At 42.6% G+C, this 15101-nt stretch overlaps 1 protein-coding gene across 1 annotated transcript; it reads right to left on the minus strand.

Moving 5' to 3' along the window:
• Positions 1-147: 147 nt before the first annotated feature.
• Positions 148-14591, minus strand: FAM217A (family with sequence similarity 217 member A). Its single transcript, XM_044238419.1, has 9 exons — positions 14574-14591; positions 12443-12675; positions 7809-7934; positions 6648-6735; positions 4486-4570; positions 4314-4327; positions 3615-3689; positions 3466-3533; positions 148-1366 (listed from the first exon to the last, which is right to left on the minus strand). Exons 1-9 carry the CDS (start codon positions 14589-14591, stop codon positions 148-150), a joined length of 1926 nt encoding a protein of 641 aa, XP_044094354.1.
• Positions 14592-15101: the final 510 nt, after the last annotated feature.

A 15101-nucleotide genomic window follows, 5' to 3' on the forward strand; every position in this document is an offset into this window, starting at 1 on the left:
CCTCACCAGTGCTTTTCACAAGTTCCACTCCACAGCACAGCAAGTTCTTCACGTGTGTAATACCTGTATCTCGGCATGACGAACCGTATTTTTTAGCCAAGCTTCTTGGCAATAGATTTGCTCACATTGAGATATAGAAGAGAAAAGTTACTTTTGATCAATGGGTGAACACTTGTCCTTGCCTACAAAGGAAGGTGATAAACAGTTTAACTTCTGAATATAGAATGGTTTGTTCAATTCTATGTTTTTCTGATAAGGTTTCTTTTTGGTCCTTGGTGCCTTATTGTCTTCTCTCTGATTTTCGGGAAAAGACAGGGGTATAGGCGAAACTGGTATTGGAGACCTTGGTGGCAGACATCTTGTTGAGACCATTTTAACCAACGATTGAGTTGTTTGGGAACTAGTGGGCTTGGCTGAGAGTTCTTGGCATGGATTTAAAATGGAGCTTTTGAGATTCCTAATGTCATCACAAGTTGGAATCAACTGTTTGGTGGTGGATGAACTTTTTAGAGGTGGTGGTCTAGAAGTCCATTTGCATGTGTTGCCAGCATTGCTCCAATTCCATTTTGAAGCATTTTGTTCAAGTTTGCAAGACCCAGAACTGCTTTTTCTTTTTTCGCGACTTTTATCTACACAAGTTGTCTGAAGACTCAAAGAGTCCGAAAGTTTTGGCTGTCTCATTTTGGGGATAGCTTTGGAGGAAAAGGGTCGTTCAGTAGCTGACGGAGCACAGAAGGTAGTTTGTAGTCTGGGCCTTTCTTTTTGTATAGTCGTGTGTTGTAATCTTTCCATTTCCAGTAAACGGGTTATCAAACGTTCAACAGAGCTTTCTGGAGGTTCCACCGACGCTTTCCAATTTTCAGATTTTGAGAGGGCTAACTTGTGCAAGTCCAGACTATTGAAAGGAGAAGGGAGAAAATCAGGATATGGAAATACTTCAGTTGGTTCCTCTGTGAAAGATTCCTCAACGTTTTCTATTGTTTCTGGCTTTAAGTTCAGATCCATCTTTTTAAAATAGCTGAGCAAACTATCATTTGCTTTTTCACTTTCTGATAAATCACTTTCATCTGTTAAGTTTTCTTCCATACTGCTGTTTCCGTATTTCAAACTCCAATTTGGGGCAGATAAAGTTTCACCATTATTGTTTTCCACAGCTGAACATAAATTAATATAAGGCTCATTTCTGTCCTTAAAAAAGTCTCCATCAGCATAGGGCCAGCAGAGGCCCGATGGCACCTGTAGGCCAGGGTAAGAACCAACTTGCTTATCTACTGAAGCAGTAGTCAGTGAGTGGTTCAGTGTGAAGAGCCTCATGGGGTTATTGGTTACGTTAAAGCCAGTTTCCACTGCAGACTTCTTGAAATCCCTTTAAAAAATGATTTAAATAGTGAATGGTTTGTTGACTAGAATTAAAATGCTGTTAAAATGATAATCGATAAGCAAAATCATCAAAGACTGGGTAATGTTTGGTTTCTAATGGCCTATGCATATCTATCTGTAAGAGAGATATATTCATTTCCAAATATGCTCAATTATATAAAACTACATACATTTTTTAAAGTATAGATTATAATATTAACTAGACAACCCTCTGTACATGTCCAGGTGACTAGATCATTCTACCCACAAATGGCTAGCTATTTGTATGAATGCCCACTAGGTTAAAACTGGTAATTATATCTATTTGCCTATGAATATATTGTACATGCCATGATGATGTCTGAGAAGGGGGCTCTCCAACTCAAACTGAAATTATAGTGAACCATTTAGGGACCTGGGATTAGATGAAAGGAAACTCAAAGAATGTAATTAGGTTACTCAATAAAGTCTACTTTAGCCACTGTGGTTTTAAAAAATTATGCTGACATAAAAGGAAGCAAAACAATGTTTACCAAAAATTATCCCTTAGTAGAAAAAGGAATGAAGGAAGAATGGAAGGGAAAGAGGGAGGAAGGGAGGGAGGAAGGAGGAAAAGGAGGAATAGAGAGAGGAAGAGAGAGAGAAAAGAAACTAACTACACAATTAAAAAATTATCTCATAGTAATTTTCTTTTTTTTTAAAGATTTTATTTATTTGACAGAGAGAGGTCACAAGTAGGCAGAGAGGCAGGCAGAGAGAGAGGAGGAAGCAGGCTCCCTGCTGAGCAGAGAGCCCTCTCATAGTAATTTTCATTAGATGGTGCTCTTTTATGAGTAATGCTTCTAGGTAGTTTATTAGAATGAAACTGCGAAAGAGAGATGCCATAGAATATTGAGTTTCAAGTTCTTTTTTTTAAAGCTTATTAGAAATACCGACATTGGAAGAGCTGAAGCATTAACTGACATATATAGTCTCACTCTCTTCTCGCTTCCTTTAATGCCAGTTTACAATAAAGACAGCAAAGTATTCTTGAGGGATTTTGAAAAACACTTTTATTTCTATAGAAAATACTAAAAAAATTATTGATTCAGGTAAATATTAGTTAAACTCACTTGCCTTTGTAAAGCAATAGAAAAGTCACTTTAAATCTACAATTGAGAAGAGACACCATCCCTGTTGTTTAGAGAAAAGAGCATGGAATCTGGGGGTGAGGACGTAGGTGTGAAACCCTTTGCCGCCAGAGGTAATGATAGTACCAAACTTGGGGTGGTCTGAGAAGCAAAACAATTACATGAACATACTTTGCAAAAACGTTAAATGCTAAATGAAAGGTATTTTATTCTTGATGGCATACTGAGGAGAAACATTTCGGTAACGGAATATTTCACTGATAGGGGACTTCCAACTCAACAACATACTCAGGCTTCCCCAGGATTAATAACAAATACCTAACAAACACCGGATTCTGTTTAGTCCTCACAACAACCCCACAAGATAAGCATTATTTTCTTTTATGGGGAAGGGAACTGAGGCACAGCGTGGCTAAGGTCACACATGCAGTAAGGGGTGGAGGTGGGATTTAAACCCAAGTGGCGGCGCCCCGCGCTGGTCATCCTAGCCACTGCCCTCCACTGACTCAGTTGATGTTCGCTGTGTGTTAGTAGGGTAACATTCAATTCGTTTCATTTGACCTCTGACCTTGAAACCCTTGTTCCCAGCAAAGTTCGTTCTAGTCAAAGTAGCCTTTCCTATGCCCCTTACACTGACGTTCCCTTAGGACATGAGTCACTGTTCCCTTTAGCACTTCTTGGATTCACGCCTCGAATTTTGGCATGACGCTGAGTTTTGTCCTGAGACTCCCGGAAGGAAAGTCCTCTGGGAGACTGCTCCTCAGAAGCAGGGACAAAACTGAGGAACTAATTCTAGTTCTGACCCAGAACTTGGGCTCTCCATTAAACCACACACTGTATGTTAAAGTGACCTGGTGTTCAATAAACGGAATCGCCACATGTTTTTTCTCCTTGTCTATCAGAGGACTCGTTAACTTATTTGTAATTAAATGTATCTCACTAATTTAGGGACGTACGGAAATAAATATTCTCTCACCTGTTCTCCATGGTACTTCCTTCGTTAAAAGGATAACTCCACAACTGAAATACCCCTTGTTTACTATTCTGATAACAGAACAACATGGACATTTTAGTAACTGTACGTGTTGAAAGAAAAATACTTTGATTATGATGACTAAATCTCACCTGTGTTTTTTTGTGAGCATGTTCTGACAAATTTAGGTCCAGCACCAGTTGCTCTATTGGAATTTCCAAATGGTTCTATAAAGCAGCAGAAGACTTTTAAACACAATACATCTCTATTCCCTGTTACTGTTCTAAGAATGTATAGTTCTTGTTCTAACCAAGAAATATAGAGTAAGATCATATAATACTCCCTTTTATACATGCAGATATCACTTGTTTTTACTGACTTCAGCAGGAATTAGCATAATCTGTTACAAATACCAACACTGTGAACTAATGAGCCTTGAATATCATTAAGATTATCTTTATTTTACTAACCGTTAAGTGTTTACTTATTTTTGCGCAAAAAAAATAGATGAAAGATTAATTGACTCACCACTTCAAAACAAAACATTAATCATTTTAAATGCCTCATCATATTTTAAGTGCTGAGACTACTTTTCTTTTGGCAATGACTACGAAACACTATAGTAACTACAATGTTAATTTTCATTTCTGACATTACTATATTGAAAATATATATAATAAAATATTAACTTAATGACCAGTTTGCAGCCCTGTAGAACAGAAAAGGCTTTGACTTGTTTGAAGAACTCTATAGAAATGAAATTGAAATTTTTAAAGAAAAATTTTTAATGAACATACATATAGTTTCAAAAGTGTTTTGTGAATTATTTAAAGCCAAACATTTATCCTTACCTTGTTAATTTTGCCTGAAAGAATGTATATGGAAAAAATGACAATTAATAGTTACATAAAACTGGTTGTATGAAAAACAAACCCCCTTTAATATGAGTGGTTATTCATATTATAAATATGAATGAACATAAATTTGCAGTATGTATAAATACACACATCTAGGATTTCTTACCACCTGCTGCACTGTCCTTTCCAGGTGGGAGATTTTTATTTTCAGGAGCAGGTACTTCTGAATCCAAATTCCGATGAGACAAGTTCTAGAACAATATTTGTTTTAGAATAAACTTAATATTAAGAACACTTTAAAAGCTCAAATACATAATTTTTTATGTCTGTGGCTAAAATATGAGAAAGGCATAAAATTCTGTGACCCATTCTCCTTTATATAAGGACACTACCAGTATTTTTGAGAAGCATGCAGTGTTCTCTTCTCAAATTATTATCAGCTTGATAACATCTATTAGGAGAAAGGCTTTTACAATAATTTATGGTTTCATTCTTATTTTGTTAAAAATAATGACACACAGGTTTTCAAAATTCGTTTAAAAATTTTATATTTTAAATTTTAAAAATATAATAAAATACCTAGTTCAGTGTGTCCCTGGTACACAATGGCACATTCACCCAATTTCCTGTATCTGAACACCAGATCTATAAAATCTTTCCATCCACCAAAGAAAATTCTCTAATCTTCAAATTGTACTCAACACTGACCAGCCTGCTACTCATTCTAGACTCCAGACATTGAAACACACTCAGGAAATATTCAAAAGCAAGTGAAAAAATGAATAGGGAATGGTACTAATATGTACCAGTATTTATGTTCCAGACATTGTGCTGAATGCTGTGCGGGAGAAATGTAGGGTGTGTGCAGAAGAGGATTATAACAATTTATCCTGGAATAGGGAAAATGAAGAGGTGAGGAGTTTATTTTTTTTAAGTAATTTTTTAAGAGCAAACTCAGTTGTTTTCTATCTCAATGGAGAAAATCCTTTGTAAATTAAACTCAGCAATACACAAATAAAATGTTAGGTATCACCCCTAAACTAAAGCAGGAACAGGGAGAATCAGCTTAAATACAGTACAAGAACTTAATTGGCCCACAAGAAAATTATGTCCTGCTGGGAAGGTAGCTGAACATTGGAAGGTAGGCTGCAGATTATCTTTGGAGATTAATTCCCTGTTCCCCAAGATGACACGTAATTAGGTCTAGTCTCTGTGAAAATCACCTGGGGAGCATTTTAAAAATGATACTTGAGGGACACCTGGGTGCCTCAGTTGGTTAAGCATCTGACTCTTGATTTCAGCTCAGGTCTGATCTCAGGGTCATGGGATCAAACCCCAGTTGGGCTCTGCACGCAGTGGGGAGTCTGCTTGAGATTCTCTCTCTTGCTCTAGCTCTCTCTGCCCCTTCCCCTGCTTGCGCTCTCTAAATTAAATACACCATTAAAAAATGATACTACTTGATGCGGCACCTGGGTGGCTCAGTGGGTTAAAGCTTCTGCCTTCTACCCGGGTCATGATCCCAGGGTCCTGGGATTGAGCCCAGCATCAGGCTCTCTGCTCAGTGGGGAGCCTGCTCCCCCTTCCACCCCCGCCTGCCTCTCTGCCTACTTCTGATCTCTATCTGTCAAATAAATAAATAAACTCTTTTAAAAAAATAAATAAAAAATGATACTACTTGAAAAAAAATTGCTGTTAAGGTCTGACTCAGTATGATGAAGGTAAGTCTCAATTATTTATATTTTTAAAACCATCCTGACAGATTATTAGACTTCTTTCATCTCTCTGATCCTTGTTCACTAATGTACAAAATAACATGTGGCAGAAATACCCTTACAGTGAAGGGTAAAAAGGGAAGCTGATAAAAACTGCAAGGTGAGATCTTTTATAAGATTAATATAACCCAATCTGTCAACCGCTAAGGGAGGCTATCAACTACACATGAGGTCTGCTGGATTGCAGACTTCTTACAGGTTGGGAATTGATAACGCTTTCTGACATCCCCCCTGCCTTACCAACATTTCTTACAGAATACCTATGAAAAAATAAAAAAAGGTGAGCACAGCCTGAGGAAGCAAGGTAGCATCTTTCAGGAAATCCAGTGCAATAAGAACCGTTTCCAAATTCAGAGAGAAGCTGGTTAATTTTTCCTTTGTTAAAAGAAAGAAAAAAATTCCCACTTGACATTCCAAAAAGTGCCAAGAGGACAACTCAGTGCAAAATGCTCACAGAGAGAGAAAGCTGCAGGGATGTAGGCAGTCAGATTCAGTGGGAGGGAGCTCTTGACCAGGGGAGGGGCCCAAATGCTCAGGTTAACACCATTAGCCTTACCTCATGGGAGATGTTGGTTGCACGCGAGTTGGTACCACTGTTCTCACCATTTCTTCTCCCCATTTTGCTCCTCTGTTTCCTTAAAATCCTATACAGGTTGTGGGACAGGCACATTTATGGGTAAGGTACACAACGCTTGTTTTAAAACCTTGAGCTTTGGTTCCAGTCTAAAGGAGGTCCAACAGTGCTTCAAGTGCAGAACGGGACAATGAGGGTGCATGAGGGCTAACAGTACGAAATCAGCCAGAAACAAGGGGCAAGCCAGTCCAAAAAAAAAAAAAAAAAAGAAAGAAAGAAGAAGAAGACAAAAGTCACCGAGAAAAGCAAATTGTAAGATCTAACTGATGGAAGATCAGGAAACTAAGGTCTTAGGTGAGAACAGACACATTATCAGACAGAAAGATAAAATACAAATTAGAAAGAACATGGTGAATTATCTGGAACTTATAAAGCAGGGCCGTGAACTCTGCTTTTAATTATTCAAAACAGGTGCTACGTTTGAAAGCAGGATTAACCTTACAGGCAGGATAGGCACCCCGTGTGGGTTTCGGGGTCACTAAAAGGCCCACAGGGCCAAGCACCACTCTCCAGGCCCAACGACCGCGGTATGTAAGCCCACCGCTGTTTAAGGTAGAAGGATCCGAGAACTACCAGGTAACAGGTAGAACCACCACAGGGTTAAGGTAGGACTATCCGGAAAGAATCACAAATTAAAGCCACTGCAGTAATCAGTGTATTTGCGAATTGTTCACAATTTATTGTCCTAGAGGGAAAGGTGTATCCTGAAGAAACAGAGAATACAGTAAGTATTGCTCCCCCTGCTCCATGCTAGGCCTGGGATGCGACAATGAAGAGGAGGGAGTTTGACGAACAGGTGGCGCTACGTGGGGACACCCACGTGTGTGCCACGGAGGAGGGCGCCGGGCGCCTGGAGGTGGGGCCCCAGGACGCGGGGCCTTCCGGTCAGGGGTCTGGAAAGGAGCCTCGGGGCCGAAGGGCAGGGAGGTGCAGGTGGGCGGCCCAAAGCCCGCGGGCGAGCAACCCCTCCCTCTCGTACCAACCCACCCCCCGCCTCCCCCGGGCCGGGGCCGCTCGATCGCGAGCGCGGAGCAGGGGGCAGCAGGTGGGGCTCGCGGGCGCGCCCCGGTCCCGGCCTCTTACCCCACCGCGCCGCAGGCCCACGTGTCGTCCTCGGCGTCGTCTCCGAGGGCGCTGCCGCCCCGAGGCCCGGGCACCTCCGCGTGCGGGGCGAACGGCTTGACGGGCGCCCCCTCGGACTCGGCCTTCCTGCGGCGGGAGGACAGGGAGGGCAGCGGGCGGCGGCCGGCCGGGAGCACGGCCCCCTCGGCGCTGGACGGCCCGCGGGCCGCCGGGACCCGGGCCGGGCCCAGTGAGGCCAGCCTCGGCCGCGGCGGCGGCTCCGCGGGCCTCCCCCGCGGCCGGGTCGCCCGGCAACTACCATGGAGCGCGGGCGCCCCCGACGGCTGGGCGTTCCACCGGGGCCACCGGTATTCGGGGGTCACCAGGCCGCCAGGCCCGCGGCACGGGCGGCGCCACCGGGGGAGGGCGCCGAGCCGGAGCCCGGGCCGCTGCGCCCCTCCGCGCCCCCCCAGCGGCGGCCAGGCCCGCTCGGCCATCGCGCGTGGAGGGGCCGCCCTCGGGCTGCGCAGGGGCGGAGGTCACGGCCGCCGGGACCTTCCCAGGCCTTCTCAGGGCCCTGACTTGACCCTGACCTGAGAGCTCTGCGTGGCGCCCCGTGGGGCCCTGGCGCCAGCAGCTCGGGGTGCAGTGCGTTAGACCAAGCTCGCTCTATGTATTTGCACCTATAATGTACGGTCCTGTCTGAGCTTATAGTATATGGTTTTTAAATAATGAAAATGGAAGAAGGAAGGTATCCCAGCTGAGAGCAAGCCCACCGCTGGTCGTTCCCGATCAGTCCTTGGTCTTACAACAGAAAGAACAAAAGCTGATTTTTTTTTTTTTTTTTCTACCTGGGATACATGTAGACGATACGAGGCCAATTTTGCCCTCCAAGTGCCTATCTCTTACTTCAGTTCACTGAAATAAGTGTGTGGGGTGGCAGAGGGAGGAATATATATATATATATATATACACACACACATAAATGGATATATTATAGATATATGTGGATATCATATATACGGTTATATTATGTATATATATACAGGAATATAATATGGATATATACACATTTTGTACAAATGTATATAACATAAGTATATATATGTGAATACTTACATATTTATGATTGACATGTGGGTGTAAGTAAACAAAATGTTTACTAAAACGTTTACTAAGAATGTCAGAGATATTTTTTATAATGAGGCACTGACATTTGAGAAGACATTTTTGCAATCCTTTGCTGATGATACTATTGCGTTCTGTTGGGTTGAACATCCGACTGTGGATTCAAGCCCCAAAATGCTTCTAATGCATCTAAATGCACTGGTTCTTAACATTTGGGGGGAAGCGATGCCATGCTCTTCTGAGAGTCTTACCAGAAAAATGCACATAGAAAACCAAATGTCCAACATAATTTCAAGGGTTTGTCAGCTCTTGGATCTCCCTCCCCCACCTCCTACCCAGAGGGGTCTGTCTCCTTCTTCTGCACATCTGTTTTTTTTTTAGTAAGGCCAACTCTGACCCAACTTCAAAGACACCTTCCCATCCACATTACTCTATTTCATAACACCCTGTTTTAATTTTTTCTCTGTACTCCTGGTACAGAGACTCTGTGGTTTTCTATTGCCTGTCTCTTCCCAGCAGAGTACAAAACTATGATGACAGAGGCCTTGCCTGTCTAGTTCATTGATATACCCCATCACTTTAAAACTGTGCTAGGCATGGGATGCCTGATGGCTCAGTCAGTTAAGTGTCTGCCTTCTGCTCAGGTCATGATCCCAGAAGGTCTTAGGATCGAGTCCTGCATTTTGCTCCCTGCTCAGTGGGGAGTCTGCTTCTCCCTCTGCCTGCAACTCTCCCTACTTGCTCTCTCTCTGACAAATACATAAAGTCTTTTTTTAAAAACTGTGCTAGGCACATAGTAGGAGCTAAGTAAATATAGGAGAATGAATATAAGATTAGCATAGGCCTCTTTGGAGGCCTCCCTCCTAGGTGCTCTCTTCTCCTTCAGACTATTTTCCATTCTGCTGACAAAAAGCACTGATCTGCTCTAATGCCCTCCTAATCCCAAAGAATAAGCCAGGCTTTAGTGTCTGCTTCTCACTTCCAGTGCCTACATATATGCAAACACCTCAGATATTTTGCAATTTTTCTAAACACTCTGTCTCCTCCAGGACATACATCCCCCCCCCTCAATAATAGCTCCTTCTTTTTTCCCTCCTCCCTCCTTTTACCCACCTAGTTAAGTCCTATCCATATAAATCTAGCTCACAAATCATCTTCCCTGATGCCTCAGGGAAAGATAAATTGCTACCTCTTCCAAGACCCTTCATTCACATTATTATGATTTATTTGCTTACAATTCCCTTCTCACAGTTACATTATAATTATTCATTTACAATATCTCACTCGCTATATTTTCCAATGCCTTAAAGGCAAGACCTGGCCTTATTCTATCTGGCCTGGTACCTGGCATATAGTAGGTACTCAATAAATGTTGGAATTAATTTAATTACTCCAAAAAATAACATTTGCAAGAAATAAAATTTGGTTACCATGGGGCAGGCACAATGCTGAACATTTTATGTAGATTAATCAATATTATACTTTCAACAACACAATGAAATTGATCCCACTAGTTATTCCTATTTTACAAATAAGCAACCTGAGCCTTCAAGATACTCTTTTTCCCAAATTACAGTTACTTGAATTGGGTAAATATTGGGGTCCATGTGCTCCCAGCTAACACATTCTACAAATATATCTAGCTGGGAAAAAGATTTTTTTTTCTGTTCTCCTGACAGGAGATGAAAGTGATGTGTGCATATCTGTATTCGTGCCCGCAGGTCATTTATTTAACTTCCACACATCCCACCGTCCTTGCTTTATGTTGGTTTCTGCATTTTCCTTTGGTTTCAGAACATGGACTGATCCCTGATCCCTTAAAGTCCCTCTGAGATTCGTCATCCATAAATACATCCTCTAAGATTCTCTCTCTCTTTTTTCTTGACAGAACATATTCCTAAAAACCTTTATCAATTCGACTCTCCTTCCTTTCTCCGGAGACTTTTTGAATGCTTTGACATCAGCATAAAAATCATAAAGTTTTAAAACGATAGTGACAGCCTCATCCCTGTAGAAAGTTCTACAGGAGAGCACGCAGTCGGGACGGTGAGGAGACACGGCTGAGAGAGAGGGAAAGTAAAAGTGAGACACTGTGGTCATGGGAAATATAAGGGCAAGGACGAGAATCATACGCACTCCGAGACTTTGAGTCTGGGTTGGCCGTCATCCAGCCTTGAAGGAAGTCACTAGACAGTGGACTGGTCTCCAGATTGGGGGCAGCTCTAACAGTCCTTAGCACAACAGAACACACCTTCCTTTGAGGCCTCCCTAAGGCCCCTCTGGGAGTTCAGCTCTTAGAGGTAGCATCAGGCTTGCCTTACTTTAAACCTGTATCTCTTTAGCTAATCCAGTGAGGAAAGGTGAGGTGATGTTCTGTCTCGTGGCGTTGAACAAGCTCTTACATTGATGACCACAGAGGTGGTCTGAATTGGTGGAAAGAAGGGAAGCCTTGGGCCCATCCCTTGGTCGGTAAGCATGCTTTGCTGCTCACCTCAGTTTCCCCTACTCTGAGAGAGGTGACAGTTTGGGCCCACAGAAGACTCGGAAAGCACCTTGATAAGACATTCCTTTTTGTAGCCCAGGGTGAGGCAAAGAAATGTCAATGACGACACTACTTAGCTTCTAATTATCCTGTGGGGAAATCCTTCCTCTTCAGTCCACCTCTTTCAAAACTTTTCCTATTTTTAGGTAACCCGCGTGTTTGCCTCCACCTCCCTTTATTTGCCCCTGCTGCATGGTCAGCGTCACGGCTGGCTATTTACTGCCATGGAATCTTGTTCAGTGTCATTATGTAAATATTTTTAGGAAGTCAAGACCATATTTTCTAATTAATGACATGCATTTTTGTTCTCAGGTACATACAAGGCTATGCAGTGGGAAACGCTGCAGTTCAATGCTGGGCAATTGTATTTCGTGTGTGGTTAGGTACCCAGTCCTGTGCTTCCCCTGTTTCCAGCTTCTGCTTTCCCTTTTACAGGTAAATGTTTACAGAAATGGAGTCCTCAGTCGGGGACAATCAGATTTATCCCCGACTGAGGACTCCATTTCTGTGAGCATTTACCTGAAATGTCCTAACTTTCTTGGGTGTGTACAATTCCTTTTTAGGAAATACGTATAAAAATATTATTTTTAGTTAGAAGTTGTTTTTCTCTTTTAAAAATTCACCTTGAACACTTGGCTTCTTCGTCTAGGAGACCATGATTTTGTTGCAAAAGTGTCACAAATCTTTAAAATATATTCATTCCTAGAATGAATGTGATAGAGCTGCCAGGAATATCTTTCCAAAAGACAAACAGACCCATGGGCAAATTCTACACCTGTAGAAGTTGCAGCCAGGACTTTAGAATAAATTCTCCATTGTATATGTCCAGTTCTATTTTAGATTTTTCTGCAGGACTTGATGCCTGCCGTTGGAATAGCTTTATGGCTTCCTGTCCTTCAGACATGTCTATGCTCTGCAGTCGTGTTTTCTTGGCCTTACATCACCAATACACTTGGAAGCTTTAAGTTTCAGGGTCAGGACTTACTTTCTGGTGCCAGGAAAGGTGTAGCCTGGGTCCTCCTCCTGGCGGCTGGAACCCTCCCACCTCATCTGCTTTGATCGGAACACTCTCTTTAGAACGCTTTCTTTAAGAAACTTGGAGATGATCTTTTCCCTTTGGACGTTACTGAACACTTTGCCTTCTGGAAGCCAGCTGATCTTGTCACATCCGCCGTGGCAGAGAGGAAGGGGAAGGTGTTCAGGAGACACAACAGCCCTCTTTGGAACAAAAAAAGGAATTGCCGTTTACCTAAAAGTCATGAATAAGAGATCAGCCTAACTAGAAAAACAACCCCGTGTCCTGCAGGTGATATGCTGTGGGATCAATTTAGTTAATAACACAACTGTTGCTCTACCTGAGCGGCACGGCTGGCCCTTCCTAGCAACTCACGGTCGCCATAGAAAGGGAGGGACTGGCTTAGGAGGATTCTCTCTCATCTTTTCTTTGAGAAAATAATTATATGGTACCACTGTGGTTGTGGAAATGGAAATGCATCGAGCATGGAAGAACGGTGTTGGAAATAAGCCAAAATCCAAACAAAATACAAAATAGAAGGGTCTGTTTCATCAGAGCACATTCCTTCTGTAGGCTGAGACCTGGCTGGCTGAGGTGAAGATTACAGAACTAGTTAGCAGCAGGGGGGAACTGGGGTCCTGAACAGTGTTCTCTCCACTGCGGCACAATTAGAGAAAACCGAAGGAGATAGATTCCTTGGAGAAGTCTTATCCGTTGCAAAAGACATGTGTCCATCAGATAGTTTACTTAAAAATAAAATATCATAATTATGGCCTACTTCTGATTTCAGTCATTAAACCAGATAACTAGAAACACTCCCTCAGTTGCTATGTAAAACCATGATTAAGAACATATGGTGGGGGATGAAGGGTACAGTATAGGGAATACAGTCAATAGTATTGACATCGCATTATATAAATACATCTTCATCGATTAATTTATATTGATATATAAATTTATATATAGCATATTATATAATAGCATTATATATGTGTATCAATTACTTTATATTGATATATCAGTTTATATATAAATGCATATATATAAATTTACACGCAGTATAAAGAATCAATTTTAATATATCACTTCCTTGGCCTGTTGAATGGCTTAAAACATGGTCTGTTCTTTTTGGTTTAAAATACTTAGAGTGATACACTCAAGTTTGCTTAGAAGAAAGAAGTCTCCATCTATCAAAATATTCTACCCCTCCTCACTTCCACCCTTTCCCTTCTCTTCCCCAAAACACCCATGACATTATGAGAATCACATTCCATTCAAGCGGTTCTGATTCTATAATATATTTTAAGTATATTTAAAATACACCTCTTGGGGCGCCTGGGTGGCTCAGTGGGTTAAGCCGCTGCCTTCGGCTCAGGTCATGATCTCAGGGTCCTGGGATCGAGTCCCGCATCGGGCTCTCTGCTCAGCAGGGAGCCTGCTTCCTCCTCTCTCTCTCTCTGCCTGCCTCTCTGCCTACTTGTGATCTCTCTCTGCCAAATAAATAAATAAAATCTTTTAAAAAATAATAAAATAAAATAAAATAAAATACACCTCTTTGTGTATGTTTAAAAGTCTTAATTTTTAAGTTTGCAAATGGAAAACGAACCCAAAAGCTAAGAAGTGAAAGTTGGTATCTTCTGCTCTGGGCACTAACATATCCGACGATATGATCCTGGAGTTTTTATAGTCTTGGCCAAGGGGTTTTACGTTTGGTAAAAAGCTGGCCAACTCTCCCAGCCCTTGCCCTCTGCATGCCTGGCCCCCATGGCTTTCCCCATTTCTGATCACTCTGCAATTCCCAGCCAGTTCATAGGACAGAGCAATGACAGTGAGCCCGGCCCCCTGGGTGCAGCATGCTGAGATCAAGTAGTAGCTAGAGCCACCCTTAGTATTTGCATGTTTGCCCCAAATCTGGGAAGAGCCCGTGGCATCTTCTGTCTTGCTCTGGGTGGTGCCATCGAGTGTGGGAGCTTAAGATGATTTAGTACTTCTGTCCAGGGTCCACAGTGAAGCATGGCTTCTGCCAGTCAAGCTAGAATTGAGCATTTGGTTTCCTCTGTTCAGTTTGGAGAAGAGAATAAGCAGCAAGTGGGCTCCTTACCTGTGTTAATCTGGACATTTCCTCAGTTTGGGATGATGGAGCTCGTTCCTCAGTTCTGCTCGGGAACTGTGTTGATGTCAGCGCTCTCCCTCAGGGCCCCGTCTGTCTGTGAAGTCGTAATTAGGCACACCCAGTTGGCATGGCCCAGGCGGAGCCCCAGCTGGAGAAACGGGACTGGAGGCGTGCACCCTGGCCTCCCCTCATCCCTTTGGGAAAGCGCGCTGTTTTCCTCAGGTATTGCTCATGGTCAGACAGGAAACCGGAGTTTCTGCCTGAAATCCCTGTATGACTTGGCAAGGTGTTTTTGACTGGCCGATTTCCTCTGGTCTGAAGATAGGAGGAGCACTCAGTGTTCCAGACCAAGGTCCAGGCCATTGTGACTCTCAGAACGCTAAGCGATCAGAGACCAGAGAAGGGATTCCATAGCATCTCCTCAGAGATGGAGAAAAGTGTGGAGAAGGAACAACGACAAGGGGTCCCACCTTTTCAATTTTCTGTTTGTCCTTGTCTCGAACTCAGTGGGTCACT

This window comes from Neovison vison, chromosome 1 (assembly GCF_020171115.1).
Source record: "Neovison vison isolate M4711 chromosome 1, ASM_NN_V1, whole genome shotgun sequence".
NCBI lineage: Eukaryota > Metazoa > Chordata > Mammalia > Carnivora > Mustelidae > Neogale > Neogale vison.

Coding starts and splice junctions, on each gene's coding strand:
- FAM217A (XM_044238419.1), bottom strand. Junction 6,736..7,808: donor TGGGCCTGCGGCGCGGTGGG/GTAAGAGGCCGG, acceptor CAACCTGTATAG/GATTTTAAGGAAACAGAGGA. Junction 3,534..3,614: donor ATGCTCACAAAAAAACACAG/GTGAGATTTAGT, acceptor TTCTGTTATCAG/AATAGTAAACAAGGGGTATT.